The 17,441-nt window shown below is 62.9% G+C and overlaps 1 protein-coding gene across 2 annotated transcripts; it reads right to left on the bottom strand.

Annotated features, from left to right (window-relative positions):
• Positions 1-551: 551 nt before the first annotated feature.
• On the bottom strand, positions 552-16,105 carry Ftcd (formimidoyltransferase cyclodeaminase). 2 transcript variants are annotated; one of them, XM_076868074.2, is made up of 14 exons: positions 16,052-16,105; positions 15,103-15,286; positions 14,050-14,178; positions 13,251-13,339; positions 12,968-13,147; positions 11,066-11,203; positions 10,842-10,973; positions 8,575-8,636; positions 8,188-8,314; positions 4,887-5,048; positions 2,763-2,806; positions 2,460-2,598; positions 1,708-1,803; positions 552-825 (listed from the first exon to the last, which is right to left on the bottom strand). In XM_076868074.2, the coding sequence occupies exons 1-14, from the start codon at positions 16,103-16,105 to the stop codon at positions 607-609; spliced, it is 1,755 nt and encodes a 584-aa protein (XP_076724189.2). In that variant the 3' UTR covers positions 552-606. The 2 variants fall into 2 exon arrangements, with proteins under 2 accessions (XP_076724189.2, XP_076724190.2); XM_076868075.2 differs by having other exon boundaries at positions 719-845.
• Positions 16,106-17,441: the final 1,336 nt, after the last annotated feature.

The raw sequence follows: 17,441 nt of genomic DNA, 5'->3' as shown, positions 1-17,441 counted from the left end.
ACGCCGTACCCTCCCCTCCTGCCCCCTGCCTCACTGTCGTGGGCAGGGGCAGGCTGCCCTCCCAGCACTTATCCCTGTGGCCTGGTCTGCAGGAGAGTCCTGTGTCCCTGTGGCTCGTGAGGCAATGGACGTCTTTCCCTTCTCATGTCCTAGGGTGCTGGTGACTTCTGAGAGGAGGGTCTAGATTTCATAGTGAATCTTCCCTTGGAGGTGGGCTCCCAGCTAGGAAGGCTGCACCCAGCCGACCGACTACGGGACTGTCATGCTCCGTGCTCACGCAGACTTGGCATCTGAAGTCACCTGTCAGGGCTCAGCAGACGGCTGGTCCCTGGGGCCCCACCATCCAGTGCATGTAGGTCCTCAGGGCCACTTGCTGTCCAATGCAAGGGTCCTGTCCCTGAAGGTCCTGCCACATTGTCCCAGGCATCTGCACTGGCCTGAGCCTCCTGGGACTGGGCACAGCCTCCCGTCCAGGGACCCTTGGACTGGGACTGTCACCTCAGGACTCGCTGGCCATGGGACCCCTTCCCCAACACAAACTCCCACATAGGTTTGGAGTTCAGACTTTATTGAGGCCACAGGTGACCAAGAGTGACAGTCTGTTGTTCACAAGAGACCAGGACACCCAGGTTTCCCGACCGCACACGGATGAGCCGTGTGGAGCTCTGTCCCCAGGAGCTGGGTTCCTCTGGAAGGTGAGGGCCGCTGAAGGCCATGCTGTCCAGGGAGGTCTCCTGCCGTCTCATGCCCTCCAGCGGTCACTCCTGCCGAGCCTCCAGGCTCTCCAGCACCAGTGCAGCCTGGGCCTTGGCTTCCTGCAGGAGGCTGGCAACGCGCCGGCGGACCTGACGGACACAGGCAGCCTCTGTTCTGTCCCCACGGCCGGCCCCCACTGCCACCTTCCCTGCCCTTTCCCTGGCCTGCCACCCTAGGGTGACCGGGGCCATCTGGGCAGCTCCTCCAGGATCTCAGAATGGGTGGGAGCCTTGGGGACCACCAGGCCTGCTGACCTTCTGCAGACTCCCACCCTATTCTCCTCACTTCTTCCCAGGGCTTCCTAGGTCACAGCTGTGTCCTCGACACCTGTGGGACAGTGTCATGTGGCTGACCCCAGACATGCCGTGCCGGTGCAGGGTGCACCTGAAATGCCTCTCTGAGGTGCACAAGAACTGCATCTGCTCATGGGTGGGGCCTCCTCCGAGGATGAGAACATTCTAGAACTTGTGAGGGGTGTGGCTGCACAACACCACTAATGTGCTAAAGGCCAGATTCTGCACTTTAAAATGGTGAACTGTGTTCCATGAATTGAATCTCAATTATAGTAATAAACGTGTCCTGCAGCTGCCTCGCATGTGAAGTCCAGGCCAGCTCCAGGGGGCCACTGCTATTCCCGTCATTTTGCTGCTATGGGGGTCCCCAGCCTGGGAGGCCTGCTGAGAGCAGGTGTGGGTGGTCTAGGAGGTGTGGGTGGTATGGGAGGGCATGCCAGTGCCAGGGCTCCTACCCAGCAGCTCCCAGAACTGGCCTCTTGGGAACATTAAAGGGGTGCCAGCTGGCCCTGGCCACCCTGTCACCAAACCCCCCCAGGAGGGGACAATGCCATCCCCTGAAGCCTCGTTCACCTGCAGCGGCAAGCAGGAACCACCACCTTTGCCCAGGAGTGGCAACCTGGGGCCAGGCCTGGCAGCAAGCCCACCCTTCGCTCACCTGGTCCTTAAACACTTCGTCCTTCACGTCCTTCAGGTTGATGAGCACATTAAAGTACGCACCAAACACACCCAGCTCCAAGGCTTTGGCTGCCACCTGCAGGGCCAGGGAGCGGGGCTGGCTTCAGAGGCCTGGGCAGCCCCTGGAACCTCCCCTCATCCAAGAGGAGCAAACTGCTCGTCCGCAAGTCCGCATCCCAGGGTCTCCTTGGAGCGTCAGGGTCAGACAGACAGACAGCTGGCTGCAGAGGTGACCTCCTCAGCCCCCACCCACAGACAGCTGGCTGCAGAGGTGACCTGCAGCACTTATCCCTGTGGCCTGGTCTGCAGGAGAGTCCTGTGTCCCTGTGGCTCGTGAGGCAATGGTGGTGCAGCCCTGGAGGACGGGGAAGCTGCCCCTCTTCTTGACAGACCAGGAGGGAGGCCGTGCCCACCCTCAGCAGCCGTCTGCCTCAGGCCCAGCCACCTCCCAGAGGCAGAGGCCCTTATCTGGAGCCACAGCACCAGACCCTGGACCCCCTGCAAACCCTAGTGTCCAGGCAGCTGTGGGAGGCACAGAGCCCTGGGCCTGACTGTCACAAGTTCCTGACAGGCTAAGCTGCCTTGGGAGTCCTAGATGGCGGTGGGGACAGGGAGTGCCACATGACCACAGCCTGACTCCAGCAGGACCTTGAATGAGATCTCAAACCCATTGTCCAGCTGGAAGAGAAGCCCGACCAACACGAGGGCCCTGAGGTCCCTGGGGCCTCCTACCTGAAGGTCGGACTGGCAGGCCAGGTTCCCACACAGGGCCAGCTCTCGCAGCGCTGGCCACAGCGGTGACACTGTCTCTGCCAGAGCCAGTGGCACAGCGACTGCACCTCTCAGCCCCTCCTGCAGGGCAGCCGTGCGCCTGGAACAGAGGGACTCTGGTCTGAACCAGGTGAAGGGTCCCCTCTGACCCCACCACCCAGGCTCCCACCAGGCAACGGGGCCACTGTGCCCTGGATGGGACTCGCCATCCCCAGACTCCAAGGCCAAGGTCTGGCAGGGCCGCCTGGCCACTGCTGTGCTCACCTGTCCCTCTCCTCAGGAGTGTTCTTGGGCAGCTTCATTGCCTCCTACCAGGAAAGAAGACCAAATAACCACATGGCAAGTGACCACAGGGGGCAGTCAGACCATGCTGGAGTCACAGGGAGCCAGGCCCATGTCCTGGGGCAGCACGCCCACGTGTCCGACTACATCAGTCTTCCACCTGGGGCTGCTTGTGGCTGGGCCACAGGACTCGGGGGAGAAGTGTTCTTGGAGAACTGCGTCTATTGGGGTCCGTGGCTCACCATCCCAGACAGTGGCTCCTTAGAGGGGTGTGGGGAGACGGGCAAGCAGCACTCCTGGCGCACTTGTTTTTAGAGGACACCAAGGACACAGGAGGTCCTCTGATTCCTGTTCAGACTCTCCCACAACATGGGGCTCCACACAGGCACAAGAACCTCAGGCCACGCAGAAAGATGAGCACAGAGCCTGAAGCCCGAGGTACTCCCTACCAGCGCCACCCCGTCACCACCTGGCCACAGGCCTGGGCTTTACCCTGAGTGCTTGCATGTGTGGTTTGTGACTTCACACGCAGGGCCATGACTGTCCCCCTCTGGGACCCCACCCTGGCCTGGTAGGCACAGGCTCAGCCCACTGCAGGGCGGTCCTGGGAGGCAGCTGTGGGGAGTGCCGGGCTGGTGTCGGTAGCTTCAGTCCTACCTCCACCCCAGCAGCCGTTACCGCTGAGCCCTTCCACCAGCCCTGGCAAGCAAAGGCAGAGCAAGCCGCTCCGCACGTCTGAGCCCAGGGCACCTGCCTCTCTGAGCCCCTTGCCTGTGGACCACAGCACTTCTGCACTAAGGCAGGGCCCGACCAGCTACAGGCACTCACAGCCTCGCTGGAGCCTGTGGGCTCAGCCAGCTCAGGTGGCCATCAGCCACACCCTGCCCCAGGCCCAGGCGGTTCTGCTCCCTAGCTCACTATGAGGTGGGTTTGCATGAGGGGTCCACGGCTAGCATCTTGCTCCCTCTGGGAAGCTCTTATTATTCCATGAGATGTTCCTTTTTTTATTTTTAATCTACCTCCTTGCTGTTCACAGAGAACAGGATCAGCTCAGCTCTGCTCGGGTATAATCGGTATAATCCTGCCCGGTGGCTCGTGGGCATGCCACATGTGCCTTCATGCTTATTTTAGTTTTCCTTTTCGTTGGATTAAATTTGCATTTATGGGCTTTCCCCTCTAGTTGTTTACTAATTATCCATCTTATTTTTACTTCTGATTTCTAAATCTAGGGTTGTCCCTAAATTTCTAGGACTCACATTTAAACTGATATTTCTCTTTAAACATATCTCTTTCTCTCTGCCCCCTCATCTCTCTCTCTCTCCCTGTCCCTTTCTGTCTGCCTCTCTCTCTTTCTGTCTCTGTGGCTCTTTTTATCTCTGTCTCTGTCTGGGCCACTGTCTCTCTCATTCCCACTCTCTTCTGTGCTACCTGCCCTCTGCCCTCTGACCTATCTTGGACACTCCCATCTCAGTTCACAAAGGCTTGTCTTTTATTTTCGGCTGGAGTGTGCTCTGGAATCTCTCTGAGGCTGTTGCCAGTCTTCTTTTCCTAGGGACCTCCTTTGCTGGACTGAACCCAGGTGTGCTGAGTCACAGCCCCAGCCCCTCCCAGCTCTTTTTTTATTATATTTTGAGACAGGATCTCGCTAAGTTGCTCTGGGCCTTGCTAAGTTGCTGAAGTTGGCTTTGGATTTGCAATCCTCCTGCCTCTGCCTCCTGAGTTGGGATTATAGGTGCTGACCACCACATCCAGCTGGGATGTGGCTCTTCGTAAGGGGCCTCTCCCTCCAGATCTGGGCCTGGGGTCTGGGTCCCTCCAGCCCCAGCATCACAGGCCCTGCCCGGCCAGCGGCCACTGCTCCTGCTGGCCTATGGCCTGCCACAGATCACCTGCCCCCCCAGCCCTCAGGTGGGCCCTCAGACTGAGGAGAAGCGGGCCGCTGGTCCCCCAGCATGGAGGACACCAGTCTTCTTGTTGCTCTGGTCTTTGCCTCCTGTGCTGGGAGCAGCCCTCACCCCAAGCTGCCCACAGGCAGTCTGCAGGTCCCTGAGCTGGGCCAGCAAAGGCCAGGGGTTGGGCCAGGCCCTGCAGGGTCCCCACCCTCACCAGGTAGGTGGCAAAGGCCTGGGCATCCGTGTCCACCAGTGCAGTCAGCTGGGCCAGGGCTGCATGGAAGGGCGGGAGCAGGCGCCGCATCACTGCATCCAGGTGCTCAAACTGGCGCCGACCGTAGGTCATCTGGCCTACCATGGAGGCCAGTGCTGCACCCTGGTGAGGACGGAACTGTGATGGAGCTCACAACCAAATAGCCCCAGGCCAGAGCAGAGGGACCCCATCCTGCAGGGGACCATGGGGTGGTGGGTCAGCCCCAGACCAGAGCAGAGGGACCCCATCCTGCAGGGGACCATGGGGTGGTGGGTCAGCCCCAGGCCAGAGCAGAGGGACCCGTCCTCCTGCAGGGGACCATGGGTGGTGGGTCAGCCCCAGACCAGAGCAGAGGGACCCCATCCTGCAGGGGACCATGGGGTGGTGGGTCAGCCCCAGGCCAGAGCAGAGGGACCCCATCCTGCAGGGGACCATGGGGTGGTGGGTCAGCCCCAGACCAGAGCAGAGGGACCCCATCCTGCAGGGGACCATGGGGTGGTTGGTCAGCCTCAGGCCAGAGCAGAGGGACCCCATCCTGCAGGGGACCATGGGGTGGTGGGTCAGCCCCAGACCAGAGCAGAGGGACCCCATCCTGCAGGGGACCATGGGGTGGTGGGTCAGCCCCAGGCCAGAGCAGAGGGACCCCATCCTGCAGGGGACCATGGGGTGGTGGGTCAGCCCCAGGCCAGAGCAGAGGGACCCCATCCTCCTGCAGGGGACCATGGGGTGGTGGGTCAGCCCCAGGCCAGAGCAGAGGGACCCCATCCTGCAGGGGACCATGGGGTGGTTGGTCAGCCTCAGGCCAGAGCAGAGGGACCCCATCCTGCAGGGGACCATGGGGTGGTGGGTCAGCCCCAGACCAGAGCAGAGGGACCCCATCCTGCAGGGGACCATGGGGTGGTGGGTCAGCCCCAGGCCAGAGCAGAGGGACCCCATCCTGCAGGGGACCATGGGGTGGTGGGTCAGCCCCAGGCCAGAGCAGAGGGACCCCATCCTCCTGCAGGGGACCATGGGGTGGTGGGTCAGCCCCAGGCCAGAGCAGAGGGACCCCATCCTGCAGGGGACCATGGGGTGGTTGGTCAGCCTCAGGCCAGAGCAGAGGGACCCCATCCTGCAGGGGACCATGGGGTGGTGGGTCAGCCCCAGACCAGAGCAGAGGGACCCCATCCTGCAGGGGACCATGGGGTGGTGGGTCAGCCCCAGGCCAGAGCAGAGGGACCCCATCCTGCAGGGGACCATGGGGTGGTGGGTCAGCCCCAGGCCAGAGCAGAGGGACCCCATCCTCCTGCAGGGGACCATGGGGTGGTGGGTCAGCCCCAGGCCAGAGCAGAGGGACCCCATCCTGCAGGGGACCATGGGGTGGTGGGTCAGCCCCAGGCCAGAGCAGAGGGACCCCATCCTGCAGGGGACCATGGGGTGGTGGGTCAGCCCCAGACCAGAGCAGAGGGACCCGTCCTTCAGGGGACCATGGGGTGGTGGGTCAGCCCCAGGCCAGAGCAGAGGGACCACATCCTCCTGCAGGGGACCATGGGGTGGTGGGTCAGCCCCAGGCCAGAGCAGAGGGACCCGTCCTCCTGCAGGCGACCATGGGGTGGTGGGTCAGCCCCAGACCAGAGCAGAGGGACCCGTCCTCCTGCAGGGGACCATGGGGTGGTGGGTCAGCCCCAGGCCAGAGCAGAGGGACCCGTCCTCCTGCAGGGGACCATGGGGTGGTGGGTCAGCCCCAGGCCAGAGCAGAGGGACCCGTCCTCCTGCAGGGGACCATGGGGTGGTGGGTCAGCCCCAGACCAGAGCAGAGGGACCCCATCCTGCAGGGGACCATGGGGTGGTGGGTCAGCCCCAGGCCAGAGCAGAGGGACCCCATCCTGCAGGGGACCATGGGGTGGTGGGTCAGCCCCAGGCCAGAGCAGAGGGACCCCATCCTGCAGGGGACCATGGGGTGGTGGGTCAGCCCCAGACCAGAGCAGAGGGACCTCGCCCTCCTGCAGGGGACCATGGGGTGGTGGGTCAGCCCCAGACCAGAGCAGAGGGACCCCATCCTGCAGGGGACCATGGGGTGGTGGGTCAGCCCCAGACCAGAGCAGAGGGACCCCATCCTGCAGGGGACCATGGGGTGGTGGGTCAGCCCCAGACCAGAGCAGAGGGACCTCGCCCTCCTGCAGGGGACCATGGGGTGGTGGGTCAGCCCCAGACCAGAGCAGAGGGACCCGTCCTTCAGGGGACCATGGGGTGGTGGGTCAGCCCCAGGCCAGAGCAGAGGGACCCCATCCTGCAGGGGACCATGGGGTGGTGGGTCAGCCCCAGGCCAGAGCAGAGGGACCCGTCCTCCTGCAAGGGACCATGGGGTGGTGGGTCAGCCCCAGGCCAGAGCAGAGGGACCCCATCCTGCAGGGGACCATGGGGTGGTGGGTCAGCCCCAGGCCAGAGCAGAGGGACCCCATCCTGCAGGGGACCATGGGGTGGTGGGTCAGCCCCAGACCAGAGCAGAGGGACCCCATCCTGCAGGGGACCATGGGGTGGTGGGTCAGCCCCAGGCCAGAACAGAGGGACCCCATCCTGCAGGGGACCATGGGGTGGTGGGTCAGCCCCAGACCAGAGCAGAGGGACCCCATCCTGCAGGGTACCATGGGGTGGTGGGTCAGCCCCAGACCAGAGCAGAGGGACCCCATCCTGCAGGGGACCATGGGGTGGTGGGTCAGCCCCAGGCCAGAGCAGAGGGACCCCATCCTGCAGGGGACCATGGGGTGGTGGGTCAGCCCCAGGCCAGAGCAGAGGGACCCGTCCTCCTGCAGGGGACCATGGGGTGGTGGGTCAGCCCCAGGCCAGAGCAGAGGGACCCCATCCTGCAGGGGACCATGGGGTGGTGGGTCAGCCCCAGGCCAGAGCAGAGGGACCCCATCCTGCAGGGGACCATGGGGTGGTGGGTCAGCCCCAGACCAGAGCAGAGGGACCCGTCCTCCTGCAGGGGACCATGGGGTGGTGGGTCAGCCCCAGGCCAGAGCAGAGGGACCCGTCCTTCAGGGGACCATGGGGTGGTGGGTCAGCCCCAGACCAGAGCAGAGGGACCTCGCCCTCCTGCAGGGGACCATGGGGTGGTGGGTCAGCCCCAGGCCAGAGCAGAGGGACCCGTCCTCCTGCAGGGGACTGGCATGGTAGGGACACACTCTGGAGTCCTGGGCGGTGCAGTCCCTCTCTTGGGGGCCATGCTCTCTAGGGTCCCTCACTTCAGATTTCACTGGTCGCCTCCTCTGTTGGTGCTCACCATGGCTGCAGAGGCCGCTGCCACCGAGCCGCCCCCAGGGGTGGCTGAGCGGGCGCCCACCTCACGGAGGAAAGCACGCAGGGACATGTCCAACAGGCTCTTCTCCAGCCGGTCTGGGACCAGATACCTGCAGGGTGGACAGCTCAGTGACCGGGCCCGTTCAGGTCCAGCTCACTCTCACCAGGCTCTCCCCAGGGGCAGGGTAGCCGCAGGTGAAGGACAGGGCAGAAGCCTTGGCAGGGTCTCCCTCTGACCCCCAGCCCCAGCCCCAGCATGCACCAGGTCTGGAGGGGAGCGGAGGGCATGGGCAGGGGAGGTTGTTGGAGGTATGGGCAGAACAGGGAGGGGGGCAGGCATGGGGCAAGTAGGTTCAGGGCCAGCACTCACTCAATGACCCTCTCTGAGGGGTTGAAGGGTGCCAGGGAGTCCAGGCCCAGCCGGCTCACCACCTGGAGAGGGGCGCGACCTTAGCCATCACCCTTAGCAGGTTTCTCAGGGGCCTGAGAAGGCTCCAGCTCTGGGGCAGGCCGGGACAGCACCCTGCTCTGCACCCCAGGGGAACTGAAGCCAGAGGAGGGGTCATGCCACCCCCAGGCCCCGAGGGGCCAGTACCAGCACTCCTCCCAACCAGGCTGCATTCTTGCTACCTGCCTAACGAGGTCTTAAGGTCTGGGACAGTCCCAAGTCCCCTGACCACAGAAGGTGACTGAAAGCAAGTGTCACCTAAATGCACAATAGAATCATAGCAATCCTGCCTAAGACTGGAACTCTCACCAGAAGCCATCGAACACTCATGGAGCACTTGGTCAGCAGCCATCCCAGCTGTTTGGACAAGCAGAGGGGTCCTGGGGAGGGAGGGGCCACTGGAGGGACCCAGCCAAGCCTGAGGCTGGTTCTAGTGTGAACAGAGCCTCCCAAGCCGGAGTCCAGGAGTAGGCTCCTGGCAGGAGACCTCGGGAATTTGGGGTCTCAAAGCCAGGCCAGGGTTCCCAGCCAGCACGTGGCCTCAGTTCACGTGGCCTCAGCTTGCGTGGCTCCAGCACTCTGTCGTGGCCCTAGGCGGTCCTGTCCCTGAGCCCCAACTATGGCAAACACCAACCCTCTGGGGGGCTTTACCCCCAGGGCCCAGGAGTCTCCACAGAATCTCCACTCTGGGGCAGACGCAGGACGCACAGGAAGACATGAACATCGTCAGGGGGCAGAGAGAACCCTGCACAAGGCCAGACCTGTGGGGGGCAGACCCCTCGAGCCTCGGGGCCCCTAGCTGGCCTTCTGTTCCCTGCCCTCCCTCATGCCCTCCTGTCGTCCTGCATCGCCTCGCTGCAGCCACAGCAGGGGTGGCCATCCTGGAGGGAGGCCTTCTAACCTGTGAGCCACAGGACCTTCCCTTCTCTTCGCTATTCTTGTCGGGTCTTGTGGTCCCAGTGATGAGAAAGCTCACTAAAGCACAAGCATTGACCTGATCTTAAAGTGCCTCCCACAGGGACAGCTAGGAACAGGGACACCACCTGGACCTCACAGCTGAAGCTGGCACCAAGCCCAGTGGACTGGCCTCCCACTGCTCCGGGAGCCTCTCCTACCAGACGGGTGGCCACCCTGTGACAAGCAGCCTCAGACCAGGCCAGGAGAGACCTCCCACAACACAACTCGCCCTGTTTGTAGAACATGTCCAGGCCAGTGAAGGTCCAGGAGGACCAAGAACTGGCCGGGCAGAAGGCAGGAGAGGCTTAAGAAGCAGAGGTGCCATGTGAAGTGACCCCAGGCTGGAAGGCCAGCAACCAGGGTGGGGTGGCACCAACACGATGGTCTGCAGACGAAATCCTGGGGCCACGGCAAGAACTCTCCGGAAAGCCCCACCACATGCTCACTGCAAGGAGCACACCTCAGCAAAGGGTCTGAGAGCCCTTTTGTGAAAGCTGGGTCAGGATGGACGCTCTGTGCACATGGCCCCACCCAGAGCCAGGCCTGGACCCTGGACTGTGATATGAGTACCCCCAAATATTGTAGGATGGTTGACTGTGGATCATATTAATTAGCGTGTGTTAGATAAAGACTGTAAGCATTATGTCCACGACGTAACGTGAACTGCAAAACTTAGATGAACTGCAGAACTTAAGAGAGTGGTGTCAGAGTCTACACCCAGGCGTACACCCCGGAGTTCGCCCAGTTATCGGCTGCAAGCACAGCTGAACTAGGACTTAAAACCCCAGCCTTCTGGAGCCCAGTGGGACTAACAGGATCCAGACAGAGAGACCAAGACCTCCGTGGCTGTTGCCCCTCTGCACCAGACTCCTCCAGTGACAGGTGAGTGCCTGGGACCCTGGGTGTAAACTCCGCTAGGACTTAGAATCAGGATGTGTGTCTGAAGTGTGATCAGCATTAAGGAAACAGGGTGTAGAACCGCTCCTGACAGATCACCGTGTCCCCCTGGAGGAAGGCCCAGGAATGACAGGCCAGGAACCCCCACTGCATCGGCAGAAGAGCAGGCAGAACAGAGTCCTGCCCTCTGAGCAGGAGCTGGGGCTGAAGGGGTGGGGGGGCCTGGAGGGGTTCCACCAGGGGGCCCGCTGGGTGGGAGCCCCAGGCCGGAGGGCTCCCGGCATCAGCTCCATGCCGTCCCTGGTGGCCCGTCCCCATCCCAGCAGGAGACTCACCAGCCTGATCCGTTGCTCCTCCTCCAGGACAAACAGGTTCTCCTTGTCACAGTAGAAGGCAGCCGCATCCAGCAGAGCCTTCAGAGGCACCAGGCCCACCAGCTGCGAGCCCACCACCGGGAGGCTCAGCTCCTGCTGACCAACACAGGCAGTGTCAGCACTCGGCCTGGACCAAGGATGTCTGGGAGCAGCGCCCACCCAGGGCACATCCCCAGGCAGCCCACCTGGGCTTCTCTGCAGGCCTCCTCGAAGACTGTGTGCAGCCCCGTGACCTCAAAGTCCAGGAGGTTCGTGGACACCTGGGCCAGGTTCTTCTCCTCCAGGTACCAGCCAATGCCTTGGACCTTCCTCAGACGCCCTGGCTGCGAGAGAAGCTCCCTCCCAGGTCCCTGCCCAGCTCCCCTGCCCCGCTGGCCACTTGGCACCAGGGCTCTCCCCACCCCCGCCCGCTCACCTGGGTCGGCTGGGAAGGGGCAGGGAGACCCTGCACAGGGAAACTGAGGCCCCAGGGGCCCCAAGCTGTGCCCATACCATCCCTGGAGGCCTGGGTACTGACTTGAGGACCTGCCAAGGCCCCACATCCCCATCCTCCAACCCACCACCTGCCCCAGCAGCTGCTCTGCTCCTCAGTCCTCAAGTGGCTAGTCCCCATGAGAACCCCTTCTCCCTTTAGCCAGGGCACAAAGGAGGCCTGGAGGGTCGCGGCTCTTAGGTCAGCAAGGTGCACAGCCGGGCAGCTGGGCCTGGTAGGATCCGAGCACCCGGGAGGACAGATGGGCATGAGGTGCCACTTCCTTCACCAGGTAGGTCCTCGTCACCTGTCTGACCCTGGCTTTGCAGGAGTCGTACTCCAGCCCCTGTGCAGACCTGCTGGGGTGGGCCTGGGACGTGGGGACGGCCCCTGGGGCTTCCAAGAACCTGAGGGTTTGTAGGGAGACCTGGGGGGACCAGGGCCTCTGTGGGGCCTGCAGGACAGTGACCTCTGGGCAGTAGGGAAGTGCTGCAGTGTTCTAGCCCTGAGTCCATGGGGCAAGTGCTCCTGACCTCAAGCCACCCACAGAGCCAGGTGGGTCAGCAGCTGGAGGCCAAGCCCACCCAACAGAGCCAGGTGGGTCAGCAGCTAGAGGCCAAGCCCACCCACAGAGCCAGGTGGGTCAGCAGCTGGAGGCCAAGCCCACCCACAGAGCTAGGTGGGTCAGCAGCTGGAGGCCAAGCCCACCCACAGAGCCAGGTGGGTCAGCAGCTGGAGGCCAAGCCCACCCAACAGAGCCAGGTGGGTCAGCAGCTGGAGGCCAAGCCCACCCACAGAGCCAGGTGGGTCAGCAGCTGGAGGTCAAGCCCACCCAACAGAGCCAGGTGGGTCAGCAGCTGGAGGCCAAGCCCACCCACAGAGCCAGGTGGGTCAGCAGCTGGAGGTCAAGCCCACCCAACAGAGCCAGGTGGGTCAGCAGCTGGAGGCCAAGCCCACCCACAGAGCCAGGTGGGTCAGCAGCTAGAGGCCAAGCCCACCCACAGAGCCAGGTGGGTCAGCAGCTAGAGGCCAAGCCCACCCACAGAGCCAGGTGGGTCAGCAGCTGGAGGTCAAGCCCACCCAACAGAGCCAGGTGGGTCAGCAGCTGGAGGCCAAGCCCACCCACAGAGCCAGGTGGGTCAGCAGCTAGAGGCCAAGCCCACCCACAGAGCCAGGTGGGTCACCAGCTGGAGGTCAAGCCCACCCAACAGAGCCAGGTGGGTCAGCAGCTGGAGGCCAAGCCCACCCACAGAGCCAGGTGGGTCAGCAGCTAGAGGCCAAGCCCACCCACAGAGCCAGGTGGGTCAGCAGCTGGAGGCCAAGCCCACCCACAGAGCCAGGTGGGTCAGCAGCTGGAGGCCAAGCCCACCCAACAGAGCCAGGTGGGTCAGCAGCTGGAGGCCAAGCCCACCCACAGAGCCAGGTGGGTCAGCAGTTGGAGGCCAAGCCCACCTGGCCAGTGCCCCATGCTCAGCATCTTCGCCTGCAGCTGACTCCGTGCTGACCACCTCCCCTGGGTCTCAGGCTCCGCCCCTCTCCCCAGAGGCCACTGGGTGGCCAGGGGGACAGGTGGAGCCCACATGGGAACATGAGGGGTGGCACGTGCAGGGCTCACCTGGTGCTTTCCCCGACCCTGCTCCCGCAGGTTGAGGGCGATGCGGTGGGCCTGCTCCTTGGTGCTGAGCAGGTTGATGTTGAAGGCGATGAGGAACTTCCGTGCACCCGTGACGGTGGCCCCCCAGCTGGGGACAAAGCAGCTGGGGCCGAAGTCAGGCTCCCATTCGGCCTGCTTGAGCTGCAGTACAGTGAACCTGGTTTACGGCAGGGCTGGGCCCACCCTCCTGCAGAGGGAAGGGATGGGCCGAGCCCTCCCCAGCCCAGCCACTTGTGGGCAGCACCTTCTCAGGGAGGGCCTCGTACTCCCCAGCTCGGATGGCCGGCAAGGTTCTGCGGCTGGCTGTCCGTGCTGCCTCGCCATAGAGGTACACTGCAAGAGACCCCACCAAGCAGCCTCAGCCAGCGAGGGTCACACTCGTTCCCTGGGCCCTGGCAGGTGGCTCCTGCCACCTCAGTCTGGAACAGCCCTCCCTCGTTTCCAGGCACCCGACTCTGTGCCTCCCAGGATGGACATCATGGCCTCTGAGTGGCAGCCTGGCCCTGCCCACGGGCTCTGATGCCTTACAAAGGTCATCATTATGCGCCAGCATGGGGTGTGGCCAGCGCTAAAGGACGCTCATGTTTTTTTTCCAAATGCCTGTCCATTGATGTCACACATGAGGGCACCCAGAACAGAGGATGAAGCTCGCACAGCCCCACGTCACTGTCAGGGCTGGCCTGGCCGGGGTCTGTGTGTAGGATTCCACCCCGAGAGGTCAGTCCCCACTGCTGGGCAGGCACTGGGTGGGGCTTGTGACAGTGCACCTTCTCCTGGTGGGCTCACTGCCCGTCCTCTCTCTCAGGCTTGGAGGTGGATGCATCGCGTGACCCTCGCTGCCGCATGGGCAAAGGGGCCCGCCAGGCAGGACGCCCTCTGCAGAACTGGTGCCCAGCAGGACCAGAGCACCCCGGCTGTGCAGCGGCTCCCTGCAGCTTCCTCACAGTGAGAGGGCTGGCCTGCGCAGTGCTCACTCGGGCAGCGTTTTGCTCCAGGGGTCAGCATGACAGGACTTGCGATGCCCGCCCCCCACCAGCTCTCACCTGGCACCTTCAGCTCCTCTGCCAGCCGCTGGCCAAAGGCCTGGGCACACAGCACACACTGGTCCATGGCGACGCCCCTCACTGGGATGAAGGGGCAGACATCCAGGGCGCCCATGCGGGGATGCTCCCCTGCAACGGGGCTGGTGAGGAGTGGGCTCCCTGGGACCCTCCAGCCCTCTTGACCAACCTGATCAGACCCTGACCATCCTCCAGCTGTCCCTGCTGACCTCAGGAAAGCGGCCAGCCCCCTGTGCCCAGACTCGCCTGAGTGACAGCAAATTCTGCCTGGGGTGGCCTAGCAGGGACACTGCCCCTCTTCACTGCGAGGGGGACAAGACCAGACGAAGCAGTAGGAGAGCAGGTGCACCTCTGGGGCCAGGCTCTCCTCCCACCCAGCAGCCACGGGACACTCCACAGGTGCCCTACTTGGCTCCAAGGGCACCTGGCCAAGCCAAATGCCAGCCCAGCCCTCCGGGCGCCTGCCCACTCAGCAGACTGCAGCCACTGAGGTGGCCTGGGCAGGACCAGCCCTCCCGGCCCCCGGCCCTCTGCCTGTAGGACTGGCTCCTCTTTACCCAGAGATGACCCTCTTATCTGGGGCCACCAGGATCTCCGACCGGCTCAGCTCCTGTGTCCACTGACTTTTGACCCTGCCTACCAGTCATTGTTTGGTTTTCGGGAGGCTGACAGGTCAGTTTCTGCCACGTCTTCTACCCTGCCTCCCCCCAGGGCCTGCTGAGCCTGGTGCAGATGAGGGAGCTGTTGGTCACCGCAGGACCCTGAATCTAGGGCGGCTGGTGTCCACACCTCTGGGCCGGCGGGCTCCCAAGGACTGCGTCCACTGGCCCCTCTTTGCCCCCCCCCACCCTCCTGGCCCTGGGAGCTCACAGGCCCAGCACAACAGTGTGTCCCAGGACAATGGATCCTTCACGGGGTCCTCCGTAAAGTCTGCCCAGGGCCCTGTTGAACCTGTACCCCAGACCACTGCCCTGACCGCCTCTGTCCCAAGACGGCGGGACCAGCACGGGGCTCGCAGGTGCCCGAGACCCCCACCTCGGTGCCTGCGCATGTCGATGAGGCGGGAGGCCACGCGGGCGGCACTCAGGGCGCCCTCCACCACGCACTCGGGCGAGCCGGCAAAGGTGCAGACGGTGCGGTTGGTGGAGGGGCCTGCGTCGACGTCCAGCAGGACACAGCCTGGGGTCTGCGAGATGGCCTGGGAGATGGCCCCGATCACCTGGGAGAAGGCAGCCCCAGACTCAGTCCCGGGTGGAAGCTCTGGCAGTGGCTGCACCCGGCCCTGAGTGTGGGGCTGAGAGGTGGCTCGGAGCCTTTGGGCCTCCAAAGAGTGAGCTGCCCCCAGAGGTGGACCCTGTCGCAGGGGCCATGAGGGACAGGCCCAGCAGGGAACAGGATCAGGTATCCCCTCAGAAGGAAATGGACCTGGGGGCCGGCTCACAGCACCCAGAGGGTTGTCCAGGGCACCCAAAGTGACCAGCAGGCCAAGACCACAGAGGGCAGGGTCCCTCACCCCCCGCAGCCTCTCAGTGGAGGGGCATCTGTGGGGTGCTGATGACAGTGGGGGGGCTCACAAGCCTAGAACCTTCTGAGAAAACTGGGACTCACTGCCCAATCCTGTCCTGCAGTCCTCGGTGGCCTGCCTGACATCTCTGTGCCTCGGGTTCCCAGAGGTCGAGGCGTGACAGTGTCCACCTCACAGCTTGGGGCCTGTTCAGGGCCACTCCTGGATGTCCCCTGAGGCCTCAAACAGCCCTCCACACTGGTCTTCAAGGGGCCCCTCAGAGGGAACCACTGAGGACCCCCGACACCAAGTGATCTGCCCAATTCCCAGCAGGGGCACCACCAGGCACCACCAGCTCCGTGTGCCGCCCCACGTCCAGGGCACTGCTGGACTTGTCCTGAGAAGGCAGCCCGCACCCACAAGGAGCACGCTCCCTCTTTACCTTCACCCTGACCCTGCACCAGGGTCCTCAGGCCTCACCTCCTGGTCGTTCCCCTCTGAGAAGTTGGGGACACACTCCACCAGCTGGGACATGGCCAGCACTTGGTCCAGACACTGCTCTTGAGGGACAGAGAAGGACAGGAGAGGCACTCAGAGGTGTGGGCCTAATGCCGCCAGCAGTGCCCTCCCGCAGTGGGCTTCTTATTAACCAGCGCGTCAGAGGAGGTGGGGCTGGGACTCGGGCCGCTCCCCAGAGCACCTGACCAGGCCAGCGGGGCACTGAGGACCCTGGAGGCTCTGGTGGGGTAGAGTCCAGGCAGACGCATCAGGCCAGTGTAGCTCAAGTCCCAGCTTGACCCAGGGCCACTTGCTGACCTTCCAGTGGCCCTGTATTGTCCTCTGAGTAGCCTTCCTGGTGACCCCTATGTGACCTCTGCACTCCACAGAGGTCAGCACAACTCAGATGGGCAACTGGGATACTTGTCTGTGTGTGCAGAGTGGTGTGGGTGGCGTGGGTGGATTGTCATGTGTGGGTGGGTGAGTCTAAGTGTGAGAGAGTGCACACAAGAGTGTGTGTGAGGTCCTGGCATACAAGTCTGTGTTCATGTCCTTGCACACACAGATGACAGGCGGAAGGCTTACACAGGCATGGGTGTGTGTATGCATGGGGGTTGGGCACAACATAGGTGTAATATTTACACCAGCACATCTATGGGTGTGTGGGTGTGTCAGTGTGAGCACAAGTATGGATGTTCTTGTGTGGATGTGCTACCATGCACATGGATGTTAGCGTGAGCAAGTATATGGATGAGGGTGGGTGTGGGTGTGTGGGTGTGTGGGTCTGTGTGGATGTTGGTGTGTGAGGATGTGGGTGTGTGGGTATGTATATTGGTGTGTCAGTGTGGATGTTGGTGTATGTGGATAGTGTGTGTAGATGGTGTGTGTGTGGACATGACATGGGGGTATGTGTGGATGGTATATGTGTGGATGTGGGGGGTGTAGATATGGGTGTGTGGGTATGTATATTGGTGTGTCAGTGTGGATGTTGGTGTATGTGGATAGTGTGTGTAGATGGTGTGTGTGTGTGGACATGACATGGGGGTATGTGTGGATGGTATATGTGTGGATGTTGGTGTGAGTGTGGATGTGGGGGGGTGTAGATGTGGGTGTGTGGGCATGTATATTGGTGTGTCAGTGGAGATGTATGTGTGTGTGGATGGTGTGTGTAGATGGTCCCTGTGTGGACATGAGTGTGTGTGTGGACATGGTTGTGTGTAAACATAGATATGTGTGGACGTGGGTATGTGTGGACGTGTGAGTGGACATGGGGGTGTGTGTAGATGGTGTGTGTGGACGTGGGGGGTGTAGGTGTGTGTGTGTGTGAATGTATGTGGGGTGTGTGGACGTGGCTGTGTGGACGTGGCTGTGT

Source organism: Callospermophilus lateralis, chromosome 10 (assembly GCF_048772815.1).
Source record: "Callospermophilus lateralis isolate mCalLat2 chromosome 10, mCalLat2.hap1, whole genome shotgun sequence".
NCBI lineage: Eukaryota > Metazoa > Chordata > Mammalia > Rodentia > Sciuridae > Callospermophilus > Callospermophilus lateralis.
This window is presented reverse-complemented; position numbering and strand designations above follow the sequence as displayed.

Coding starts and splice junctions, on each gene's coding strand:
- Ftcd (XM_076868074.2), bottom strand. CDS start 16,105: ATGTCCCAGCTGGTGGAGTGTGTCCCCAACTTCTCAGAGGGGAACGAC. Junction 13,340..14,049: donor AGAGGAGCTGAAGGTGCCAG/GTGAGAGCTGGT, acceptor GGTCTCTTGCAG/TGTACCTCTATGGCGAGGCA. Junction 826..1,707: donor ACGAAGTGTTTAAGGACCAG/GTGAGCGAAGGG, acceptor GCGCGTTGCCAG/CCTCCTGCAGGAAGCCAAGG.